Source organism: Stegostoma tigrinum, chromosome 24 (genome assembly GCF_030684315.1).
Source record: "Stegostoma tigrinum isolate sSteTig4 chromosome 24, sSteTig4.hap1, whole genome shotgun sequence".
In the NCBI taxonomy this organism is placed as follows: domain Eukaryota; kingdom Metazoa; phylum Chordata; class Chondrichthyes; order Orectolobiformes; family Stegostomatidae; genus Stegostoma; species Stegostoma tigrinum.
In genome coordinates, this window is record NC_081377.1 from 31,111,930 (window position 1) to 31,124,606 (window position 12,677).

General features: G+C 47.3%; 1 protein-coding gene across 1 annotated transcript; it reads right to left on the reverse strand.

Annotated features, from left to right (window-relative positions):
- Window positions 1-2,516: 2,516 nt before the first annotated feature.
- On the reverse strand, window positions 2,517-11,692 carry LOC125464891 (claudin-4-like). The gene is made up of 3 exons (XM_048557757.2): window positions 11,125-11,692; window positions 5,263-5,484; window positions 2,517-2,650 (listed from the first exon to the last, which is right to left on the reverse strand). The coding sequence occupies exons 1-3, from the start codon at window positions 11,690-11,692 to the stop codon at window positions 2,517-2,519; spliced, it is 924 nt and encodes a 307-aa protein (XP_048413714.2).
- Between the last annotated feature and the right edge of the window lie 985 nt (window positions 11,693-12,677).

Sequence of the window (12,677 nt, forward strand, 5' to 3'; positions counted from 1 at the left end):
TTTGAAGCTGGTGAAGTCCACATTGATACCATTGGGCTGCAGGGTTCTCAAGCGGAATATGAGTTGCTGTTCCTACAACCTTCAGGTGGTTTCCTTGTGGCACTGCAGGAGGCCCTTGATGGACATGTCTTCTGAAGAATGGGAGCAGAGTTAAAATGGTTTGCGACTGGGAGGTGCAGTTGTTTATTGCAAAACGAGCGGAGGTGTTCTGTGAAGCGGTCCCCAAGCCTCTGCTTGGTTTCCCCAATGTAGAGGAAGCCACACCGGGTACAATGGATACAGTATACCACATTGGCAGATGTGCAGGTGAACCTCTGCTTAATGTGGAAAGTCATCTTGGGGCCTGGGATGGGGGTGAGGGAGGAGGTGTGGGGGCAAGTGTAGCACTCCCTATGGTTGCAGGGGAAGGTGCCGGGTGTGGTGGGGTTGGAGGGCAGTGTGGAGCGAACAAGGGAGTCACGGAGAGAGTCGTCTCTCCAGAAGGCAGACAGGGGTGGGGATGGAAAAATGTCTTGGGTGGTGGGGTCGGATTGTAGATGGTGGAAGTGTCGGAGGATGATGCGTTGTATCCGGAAGTTGGTGGGGTGGTGTGTGAGAACAACGGGGTCCTCTTAGGGCGGTTGTGGCAGGGCGGGGTGTGAGGGATGTGTTGCGGGAAATGAGGGAGACGTGGTCAAGGGCGTTCTCGACGACTGTGGGGGGAAAGTTGTGGTCCTTGAAGAACTTGGACATCTGGGATGTGCGGGAGTGGAATGCCTCATCCTGGGAGCAGATGCTGCGGAGGCGGAGGAATTGGGAATAGGGGATGGAATTTCTGCAGGAGGGTGGGTGGGAGGAGGTGTATTCTAGGTAGCTGTGGGAGTTGGTGGGCTTGAAAACCAGCCCAGCTGTCTCTGCCTCCCTAACCTGTTCTTCCTCTCACCCATCCCTTCCTCCCACCTCAAGCCGCACCTCCATTTCCTACCTACCACCTCATCCCACCTCCTTGACCTGTCCGTCTTCCCTGGACTGACCTATCCCCTCCCTACCTCCCCACCTATACTCTCGTCTCCACCTATCTTCTTTTCTCTCCATCTTCGGTCCGCCTCCCCCTCTCTCCCTATTTAGTCCAGTTCCCTCTCCCCATCCCCCTCTCTGATGAAGGGTCTAGGCCCAAAACATTAGCTTTTGTGCTCCTGAGATGCTGCTTGGCCTGCTGTGTTCATCCAGCTCCACACTTTGTTATCTTGGATTCTCCAGCATCTGCAGTTCCCATTATCTCTGATAACATTTTTTTCTGGTCGCTTTGTAGCGCACAGAAGGACCCCAACAATGGCTGCCCTCACAGGAAGGATGGCACAACTGGAGTATTCAAAACCCTCATAGCAAAACCTCAAAATCTCCCCACCCTCTTCCTGTCTCAGCATCAACAAACCTGTCAGCGATATTGTTAAGCTCCAATTATTATTGTTACCATGAGCAAATCCCCTCCAAGGTCTCACCTTTTGCCTGTGCAGGCGAAGGACCCACATTATGTACTGGCAGTGGGACGTACATTTGCCAATAAAATTCCAGTCCTGATTTTCAATAACATTGCATCATAGGCATGGGTTGGCAGAATTCCTCATGGATGATTTTAGTAAACTTTAAACATTGGCCCTGCAGAAGCATAAGATATCCTCGGGATTTTCTTCTGAATTCATTTGTGGACCACGGACATTGCTGGCTGGGACAACACTTATTGCCCATCCCGAGTTGCGCTTGAAAAGTAGGGCCATCTTGAATCGCTGCTGTCCATGTCCTGTAAGTAGGCCCACAATGCCCTGAGGGTGCGAGTTCCAGAATCCTGACCCAGCGACACTGAAAGAAAGGCAATACATTTCCAAGTCAGGATTGTGAGTGGCTTGGAGGGGAACTTGCAGCTGGTGATAATCCCCTACGTCTGCTCCCTTGTCTCTGTAGATGGAAATGGTTGTGGGTTTGGAAGATGCTGTCAGAGGAGCCCTCGGTGCATTTCTGTCGTGCATCTTGTAGATTGTACACACTGCTGCTAACGAGCTTTGGTAGTGGAGGGAATGAATACTGATTGTGATAAATAGGGTACCAATCAAGTATTTCCCACGCCTCCCCCATCTTCCTGAATGTCATGGTAGGCTGAAAAAATGATGTCTTCTAACTGGACCACCAAGGTTAAATCGTGAAGGGTTAATTGGATGTGTCAATGAGCAATTGGAGACAAGCGAAAAATTACTGGCCTAGTATAAGAACAAACTGTTCAACCTGCATAACCCTGATGGCCTGTGGGGAGCCATTTTGTGGTGTTAGAGCCACCTGGGATGATTTTTTTCTGTACAATGGAATGTCTGGGAAACTGCTGAAAGTGCTCAGAATGGTCTTAATATCAGGGACTCTGCTACACTCATTGGGCCTCACCTCAGGCTGCTGCCAGGAACCCAGATCAGCAGAGTCCAGTGGGCAGTAGAGTGTGAGACTCACTGTCATCATATACTTGCTGCTACGAAATGCACTAATTTTGATCACTTAATTGGCAGAGCTGCCATTTTGCAATATCCAACCAGGTCCAATATCAAACTATAATATGTGCCAAGCCCCCTGAGCTGTACACATACAGGCAAGAGAAGGACGTGCCCGCACACTCCTGAACTGTGCCCTGCAGATGGTGAACAGGCAATGTGGGAACAGGAGGCAAATTACCCACCCTGGAATTCCCACTCTCTACCTGCTCCCATTTTCCTAGGTTGAATGAAAAGCTATGAATTTAAATTTAAGTTGATGCCAACTTTTGATAAATTTCTAATAAATGATTCATTATAAAAATGCTGACATTAAAACATCTAATACTATATTCCACTAACACCATTGGTTGGATCAGTAAAAATTTTGTTAAAATGAAATGTTTGCCTACTGAAAGATTTTGCATCTTTCAGTTCTAAAGAATGGAACAGTTTCCACTTTTGACCGGTTGGTGATCAACCCGAGTAAAGGTCACTCTGCACAGCTTCATTAAGTTAGACTAGAGCCAACAAACACTCCCTTGTCAGGGATACCGTGCAGAGTGCTGGCCCCCTTGTTCTGCTACAACCCCCATCCAATATCTCTTCCTGCATCTAATGCAAAGCCAGCCCATATCTGGCAAATACTCTGTAAGGCATTAGCACGGGGCAGCCCTGAATGAGTTTGAAAAGAGGACAAAAAGGTAAAGCGAATGTCTATTGCATGCTAGCGGTAAGTAGAATCCAAAAGGATTTTAGGGACAAAAGGGTAAGTAAGGAGCTGGGTAAACTAGGTAAAAGGTCAGCAGGGCTGTCTATGTGTGGAATTGCAGGAGACTGGGGAGAAATGAGTATTTTGCATCAACGTTTGCTGTACAGAAGGATATGGAAGGTATAAAACAGGGGAAATAGGTAGGGAGATCTTATACAATGTTCATATTACAGAGGAAGAGCTGCTGGACAGCTTAAAAGGCATGAAGGTGGATAAATCCCCAGGACCTGATCAGATGTACCCTAGAACTCTGTAGGAAGTGAGGGAAGTGATTGCCAAGCTCCTTGCTGACATATTTATTTCATTTGCAGCCACTGGTGAAGTGACAGAAGACTGGAGGTTGGCTAACTCGGTGCTACTATTTAAGAAAGGTGGTAAGGAAAAACCAGGAAACTATAGACCGGTGAGCCTGTCATCAGTGGTGAGCAAGTTGTTGGAGGAAATTCTGAGGGACAGGATTTACAAGTATTTGGAAAGGCATGGACTGATTAGGGATAGTCAACATGTCCATGGGAAATCATATTTCACTAACTTGATTGAGTTTTTTGAAGATGTAGTGAAGAGGATTGATGAGGGCAGAGTGGTGGACGTGATCTGCATGGGCTTCAGTAAGGGGTGTGACAAAGTTCCTTGTGGTAGTCTGCTTAGCAAGGTTACATTACATGGAATAGAGGGAGAGCTCGCCATTTGGCTCCATGGTAGAAAATAGAGGGTGTTGGTGGAGAATTGCTTTTCAGACTGAAGGCCTGTGACCTGTGGTGTGCCACAAGGATCGGTGCCGGGTCCACTGCTTTTTGTCATTTATATAAATTATTTAGATGTGGACATTGGAAGTAGGGTTATAGATAATACATTATGGAGCTGGAGGAACACAGCAGATCAGGCAGCATCAGTGGAGCAGGAAAAATGACACTTCAGGTTGGGTCTCTTCTTCAGAAATGAGAAGGGACAAGGGAGCTGGGAAATAAATAGATAGAGGAGGGGTGGGGGTGGGGAAGGTAGGTGGGATGGTGATAGGTAAGTGCAGGTAGGGAGTGGTGGGGATTAGGCAGTGGCTTGGCAGGAGTGGATAGGTGGGAGAGAAGATGGACAGGTTGTGTCAGGTCAAGGAGGTAAGGGTGAGAGGGAGGGTTGGACATGGGCTGTAGGCTCCCAAGGCGGAAGATGAGGTGCTGCTCCTCCAGTTTGAGGGTGGTGCCATTGTGATGCTGGAGGAAGCCCAGGATGGACATGTCACCCAGAGAGTGGGAGGGGGATTTGAAATGGTTCACGGTTGGAAGGCTTTGTCGTTTGTCACGTACAGAGCACAGATCCTCTACAAAACGGTCTCTAAGTCTATGCTTATTCTCTTGATGTAGGTGAGGCCACATCGGGAACAGTGGATACAGGAGACCAGGTTGATGGATGTGCAGGTGAACCTCTGTCTAATGTGGAAGGTTTGCTTTGGGCCTGAATGGAAGTGAGGAGGGAGGTCTCAGGGCAGGTGCAGCACTTTCTGCGGTTGCAGGGAAAGGTGCTGGAGCTGGTGGGTCTAGTGGGGAGTGTGGAGCAGACGAGGGAGCTGCAGAGTGAGTGGTCCCTATGAAAGACAGAAAGGGTGGGGAGGGAAATATATCTTTGGTTGTGGAGTTGCTTTGTAGGTGGCAGAAGTGGCAGAGAATGGTACTTTGAATGTGGATGTTGGTGCAGAGATATGTGAGGACAAGGGGGTTCTGTCTTTATTTTTGTTGAGGGGAGGGGAAGTGAGGGCAGAAGTGCAGGAAATGCAAGAAATATTGTTAAAGGCATTTTCGATCACTGGAGGGACGAATTAATGGTCCTTGAAATAGGAGGGCATCTGGGATGTTCAGGAGTGCAGTGCCCCATCTTGGGAGCAGAAGCAGCGGAGGTGGAGGAATTGGGAGTAGACAATTGCATTCTTACAGGAAAGTGGGTGAGAGGAGGTGCAGCTGTGGAAGTTGGTGGGCTTGAAATAGATGTCAGTTTGGAGCCAATCACCAGAGATGAAAGCAGAGCCATCTAGGAAGGAGAGGGAGATATCAGAGATGGTCCAAATGAATTTGAGGCTGGAGTGAAAGGTGTCAGTAAAGTTGATGAACTGTTCAAGCTCCTCGTGGGAGCGCAAGACAGCGCCGATGACATTGGAGGCGTAGTGGACAGTGAAGAAAGTTACCTCAGAATACAACAGGTTCTTGATTGGATAGGCCAATGGGTCATGGGCTAGAAGATGGAGTTTAATTTAGATAAATGTGACATGCTGCATTTTGGAAAGGCCAATTGGGGCAGGAATCATGCACTTAATGGTAAGGTCCCTGGACAGTGTTGCTGAACAAAGAGTTCTTGGAGTGTAGGTTTATAGTTCCTTGAGAGTGGAGCCGCAAGTAGATAGGATCATGAAGATGGCACTCGGTATGCTTGTCTTTATTGGATAGTGCACTAAGTATAGGAGTTGGGAAGTCATGTTACAGCTGAACAGGATATTGGTTAGACCACTTTTGACTTACTGTGTGCAACTCTGGTTACCATGCTATAGAAGAATGTTGTGAAACTTGAAAGGGTTGAGAACATATTTACGAGAATGTTGGCAGGGTTGGAAAGTTTGAGCTATGGGGAGGGGCTGAGTAGGCTGGGGCTATTATCCCTAGAGTGTCAGAGGCTGAAGAATGACCTTGTGGAGGTTTATAAAATCATGTGAGACATGGATAGGGTAATTAGGCAAGGTCTTTTTCCCCATGGTGGGGGAATCAAAAACTTGAGGCCATAGGTTTAAGGCGAGAGGGGAAAGATTTAAAAGTGACCTAAGGGGTAACTTTTTCACGCAGAGGGTGGTGCATGTATGGAACTGCCAGAGGAAGTGGTGGAGGCTGGTACAATTACAACATCTGAAAGACATCTGGATGGTTAGATGAATAGGAAGGGTTGAGGGGAATATGGGTCAAATGCTGGCAAATGGGACTAAATTTATCTAGGATATCTAGTCAGCATGGATGAGTTAGACTGAAGGGCTTGTTTTCGTGCTGTACAGCTCTATGATTCTATGTTGCTACTCTCCTGCAACAGTGCAGACATGATGGCCTGAATGGCATCTTTCTCAACTGTACAATTTTGATGGTTCAAGCGTTTTGTTGTCATAGCAGGAGACTGTAGAATTGTGTTTGTGGTTGTGTCTCTGATTTTGTTAATTGCCATGGAAAGGAGAACACCAGGACAACAAATTCTGGCTTGTTACTGGCACTTTATTTCACAATTTAATATAGTTTGATGACTTGTCTTTAATCTTCATCGCTGTCTGGGATGACGGTGTTGCAGGAATTCTGAACGTTGCTCCTGGTCCATATTGTAGAAATGGTAAACAGCAGATTCAGATGTTGATCCTGGGATTTACAAATAAAAGCTTGGTGTTATCGTGTGAAGTTATTGAAACAAACTTCCAGGAACTCCCTACCCACGTCCGTGACACCGCCCCACGCCCTCCACCTCCTCCAGAATTCCAATTCCCTGGTCCTGAACACCTCATTTTTACAATGGGCATCCAGTCTCTATACACCTGCATTCCCCATGCAGATGGCCTAAAGGCCCTGTTTCTTCCTGTCACGCAGGTCTGACCAGTCCCCCTCCACTGACATCCTCACCGACTTAGCCAAACTCCTCCTCACCACCAACAACTTCTCTTTCATTTCCTACAGACAAAGGGGGTGGCCATGGGCACCAACATGGGCCCAAGCTATGCCTGCCTCTTTGTAGGTTACGTGGAACAATCCCTCTTCTGTACCTACACTGGCACTAAACCCCATCTCTTCCTCCTTTACATTGATAACTGTATTGGCGCCGCCTCGTGCTCCCACAAGGAGCTCGAACAGTTCATCCACTTCACCAACACCTTCCACCCCAACCTTAAATTCACCTGGACTCTCTCTAACACCTCCCTCACCTTCCTGGACCTTTCTGTCTCCATCTCAGGCAACCACCTAGAAACCGATATCCATTTCAAGCCCACCAACTCCCACAGCTACACTTCCTTCCCACCTGTCTTCCTGCAAAAATGTCATCCCCTATTCCCAATTCCTTTGTCTCTGCCGTATCTGCTCCCAGGATGAGGCATTCCACTCCTGTACATCTCAGATGTCCTCGTTTTTCAAGGACCACAAATACCCCACCGCAGTGGTCGAGAACACCCTCGACCATGTCTCCTGCATTTCCTGCAACTCATCCCTCACACCCCGTCCCCGCAATAACAACCAAAAAAGAATCCCCCTCGTCCTCACATACCACCCCACCAAACCTGCCAGATCCAACACATCATCCTCCAACACTTCCGCCATCTGCAATCCAACCCCAGTACCAAAGACATTTTTCCATCCCCATCCTTGTCTGCTTTCCGGAGGGACCACTCTCTCCATGACTTCCTTGTCCGCTCCATACTCCCCTCCAGCTCCACTACACCCGGCACTTTTCCCTGCAACCGCAGGAAGTGCTACACTTGCCCCCACACCTCCTCCCTCACCCCCATCCCAGGCCCCAAGAAGACTTTTCACATCAAGTAGATGTTCACCTGCACATCTGCCAATGTGGTATACTGCAGCCGCTGTACCCGTTGTGGCTTCCTCTACATTGGGGAAACCAAGCAGAGGCTTGGGGACTGCTTTGCAGAACACCTCCACTCAGTTCACAATAACCAACTGCACATCTCAGTCACAAACCATTTTAACTATCCATCCCATTCCTCAGACGACATGTCCATCCTGGGCCTCCTGTAGTGCCACAATGATGCCACCCAAAGGTTGCAGGAACAGAAACTCATATTCCGTTGGGAACCCTACGGCCCAATAGTATCATTGTGGATTTCACAAGCTTCAAAATTCCCCTACCTCATCCCAAAACCAGCCCAGCTCATCCCCGCCTCCCTAACCTGTTCTTCTTCTCACCTATCCCCTCCTTCCACCTCAAGCCGCACCCCCATTTCCTACCTACTAACCTCATCCCGCCCCTTGACCTGTCCGTCCTCCCTGGACTGACCTATTCTCTCCCTACCTTCCCACCTACACTCACCTTTACTGGCTCCATCCCCGCCTCTTTAACTTGTCTGTCTTTTCTCCACCTATCCATCTTTGATCCACCTCCCCCTCTCTCCCAATTTATTTCAGAACCCTCTTCCCATTTCCTATTTCTGATGAAGAGTCTAGGCCCGAAACATCAGCTTTCCTGCTCCTAAGGTGCTGCTTGGCCTGCTGTGTTCATCCAGTTCCACACCTTGTTTTCACATAGAAAATACTAGCTAATTTCCAAATATGTACACACAGCTGCATGTGCGCCTTTCATGTAACAAAATGTCCCATACCACTTCACAGGAGCACTACCTAATCCAATTTCACTCTCCGCCAAATAACGATATATTTGGTAAAGTGACCAAAGGTTGGTCAAAAAGGGAAGGTTTAAGGCAACATTTTAAAGGAAGAGAGAAGTAAAACATTTGGGAGGGTTTGTGAGTGAAATCCAGCTAGGCAGCCGAGGGCGTAGTGACCATTGACAGAATGAGCAAAAATTGGGTGTTTGCAAGTTGGACACATTCTGGATTCCTGGATAGTTGTAGTAGTGGAGAAAATCACAAAGATAGGAAGGCGTGAAATCCTGGAGGGATAAGAGTTTGTGAATGGAGGCTTTACTTAACTCAAAGTCAGGAAACATGGAGTTACAGAAGAAAGTGAGTGCAAATTAGGATGTGTGTATGCAATCATGGGTACAAAAAACACACACAGATATACGTATCTAGCCCAATGCAAAAGAGAGACTTTCATCTTAATAGGACATTAGGTGACCAACAAGCTTTGTGAAGTTCTTTACAGCTAATTTGCTGTAATTTTGAAAGCAATTTTGAAGCACAGACACAATTGTAATGTAGGAAACAAGGCAACTAATTTGCACACAGCAAGCTCCTACATGTAGCGGTGTGCTAATGGCCAGGTAATCTGCTGTTTTGTGGTATGAATTGAGGAATAAACTTTGGTCAGGAGACAGAGGGTAACTTCACTGAAGTAGTACAATGACATGTTTTAAGCCCATCTGAAAGGGCAGGCAGGACCCTGAAAGATGGTACCTTTGAAGGTTCAGCACTCCCCAGTATTGTATTGGAGTATCACGATCAGTGTCAGACTACAGCACTTACATCAGTAGTTTACTAAACCAGGCTTTCTGAGGTGATCCTGCAACCAAGCGCGACATTTCTCTGGGTGAAACATGAGATGTCTCTATTAATGAATAATGGTTTAAGAGACTGCTTATTTCACAGAGATCAGTTACGGCATTTGTAACTGCCACATCTGACCTTGCGTCACACTATACAGTCATTCCTTTATAAATACTCACTGGTGTTTCTAATCATTGCCAAATGGAGAGGTTATTTCTGTCTGTGAATGTTGATGGCATGACTTCCCAGAAATTTCAACAAAATTCTGTTAAAATATTTAGTTCATAATCAGCAAACTACATGTCAGGCACAGATGTGATGTTGGTAATTGACTTCTTTCATTTTTGCTGAAAGCAACATGAAGGCTACTTAATGTAATATAAATAATGGCAGAATTGGCAACCAAAGTTCCTGGGCTCCACAAACAGCAGTGAATATCACTCCCCATGACCTAGGGAGCCACTTTTTCACACAAATGATGATGTGTGTATGGAATGAGCTGCCAGAGGAAGTGGTGGAGGCTGGTACAATTACAACATTTAAAAGGCATCCAGATGGGTATATGAATGGGAAGGCTTTGAGGGATTATGGGCCAAATGCTGGCAAATGGGACCAGATTAATTTAGGATATCTGGTTGAAGTGCACGATTTGGATCAAAGGGTCTGTTTCTGTGCTTTACAGCTGTATGACTCAATGACTTCTGCTGCCTTACTGAGCTTAACTGAGTCTGAGAGTCCTAGATTTAATTCCTCTAGATTGTGCAGAGGTAGCTCACCTTACTCGGGATATTCTAAGGGGAGCTACAAAGAAGATATGATGTTCCTGGGCTAGAAGCCAAAAGAACAAAATTCAGCCAGGATTCATGCTGCTAATTTTCTCCATTCTATAACTCATTCCCAGATATCTGATACTCTCCATAAACTCCTACATCCCTTGTCTAGATTCTGGTCTGTAATTCATTCCTGGATATCTGTTATTCTACAGTTCACAATCTTCTTGAATTCCTCAATTCATCTCCAGGCCAAAATTCATTCCCTGGATTTGGTCATTCAAAATAAACTCACTGAGCCTCTCAATTAAATTTCAGTCTGTAACTCACTTGGAAGTATTTTTGTTCCATTATTGAAATTGCAAGGGCGCTTTTTCAACTTGAGTTGGATTCACTTCAGCCCCAGTCATTGAAAACGCCTGTGATATTGTTGGCCAGTATAATTCTCACTCTAAAATATTTGGTGCTCTCCATTTGAAACAAACTGTGACCTTACCACCATGGTGCTCATGCCCTGCCAAATCAGGTGGCCCTTCCATAACAGCAACAACAACAACAGCTTGTATTTAGACAACATCTCTAACGAAGCAAGTTGATTCTGGACAGGGTGAGGCCTTGGAGCAAGGATGTTAAAATGGCAGTGTGGTGCAGGAGTGGGAGTCAATATGGAAGTCGTTAAGTATGGGCATTGGGTGAATGAGATTTGGTGTGAGGCAGCAGAAATTTGGATGAGTTGATGTTTAAGGAGGTTGGCGGGTGGGATGCTGGCCGGGTGAGTGTTGGGATATTTGAGCTGAGCTGTGAGAAAGGACAGAGTTGAGGATTTTGACTTCCGCCGTTACCTGTTTGCAGGGGCTGCGGGCTGAGAGTGAGCACGATTCCCCGCATACCATTCGCTGTGCTCACTGGCTGCCGGACATGAGCAGCACAGGATGCTCCCCCCGAGGACAAGGACACAGGCTGAGCCCCAGCCCAGGAACAGAGCATCTCCCAGATCCGTCTTCATGGACATGGGCACCAGTGGGTTATAGAAGTCAGCCACGATTTTGGCAGCAGTCCAGGAGACGGGAATGAGGACACACATTCCTGCCACGATAAATAAAGTCCCTCCGGCTACAATCAGCGAGGCTTTGAGCCTCTCCTCACCCTTTGCAAACTTGGTGCACTTCAAGCCCCCACTCGACACCAACATGGCTAAAATGCCCAGTGCCACGGCCAGGCACATGAGGGCCCGAGCTGTCTGGAGGTCGGATGGCAGCGCCAGGAGTGAATCATATACATTGCAGCTCAGGAGACCTCCACTATCGTTGATGCAGCTCATCCAGATCCCTTCCCAGCCCTCCTCTACTGTCAGAATCGTACTGCCGCCGAGGCTGTGGATCTTCCACTGCGGCATCACCATAGTAACGCAGGCCATGAACCACCCAAGCACGCAAGTGACAAATCCCACCACTTGGAAGCCAGGACTCGCCATTGAGTCTGTGCAAAACTCCGCAGCAACTTCCTACAAATGCTGACTGCTGTCTCGGCAGCACCTGTCTCCCTTGTTGACCTTCGGAGCCGTCAGGGTCACCAGGTTAAAAGGCCGTAACATCAAAAAGGAAGGTAGGCCCCTGAGTGAAAGGTTCTGACCTCGATCCTCTCTCACCAGCAAAGGCACAAAGGAAGTGATACTGTCGGCAGCTCTCCCTGCACGTCCTAAAGGATGGATTTCTGCGTGGGAGGAGCAGAGACAGAGAATGGAAAAGGACTGATATGTCCAAGAGACGCCAATTAGAACTACAACTGAGTAGCAAAGCTAGTGATCATCAAATGTTTGACAGTGGCTTCAAACAGCTCTAATGTTGTAAATGTTCCGATAACTTGAAACAGTGGAAGTAGTATATGGGGTTTGGACAGAAATTTCCCTTTGGCTGATTTCCTGCAATGTTTTGGCTGCATTAACTAAAAGCATGAAATAAGTAACTAGGAACATAAGAACTAGGGGCAGGAGTACGCCACCCACTTGAGCCTGTTCTGTCATTCAGTGAGAACATGGCTGATCAGCTGCCCTGGGATCCACCACACCATGCCTGGACAGTGAACATTAACTTCAAGGTGTCTGATCTTTCACTGACATATTACACAATCAGGACGAATCATGATGATCTATCTCCACGCCATACAGTCTACTCAGCCTCGGTTATCACAATTGAAAGATGTTTGCCATTCACTTAGTACTTATTTGCCCTCTCCGCTGTGTCCTGTCTCAGCAATGAGCCCCCTCCTGTTTCTGCTCCAGAAAGTTGTGGTTTCAAACCCCACTTCCAATTCTTGAGTCAGAGACTCTAGTGCATGCTGGTTTTGTGCAGGAAATGTTAAAACGTGTCTCTGTCAAAGATTCCACAGCTCTTTGATTGGAGAAGAGCAGGGTTCACCACCGCCCCCCCCCCCCCAACACTTTGATCCCAGAACCCACA

What these genes read in the sequence shown, in the direction of transcription:
- LOC125464891 (XM_048557757.2), bottom strand. Translation starts at nt 11,692, where the DNA reads ATGGCGAGTCCTGGCTTCCAAGTGGTGGGATTTGTCACTTGCGTGCTT. An exon ending in CTGCTCATGTCCGGCAGCCA is followed by an intron (nt 5,485 to 11,124) that starts GTGAGCACAGCG and finishes TCCATCTTCTAG; the next exon opens with CCCATGACCCATTGGCCTAT. An exon ending in TGGCTCTGCTTTCATCTCTG is followed by an intron (nt 2,651 to 5,262) that starts GTGATTGGCTCC and finishes CACCATCTGCAG; the next exon opens with GGCACAGTTCAGGAGTGTGC.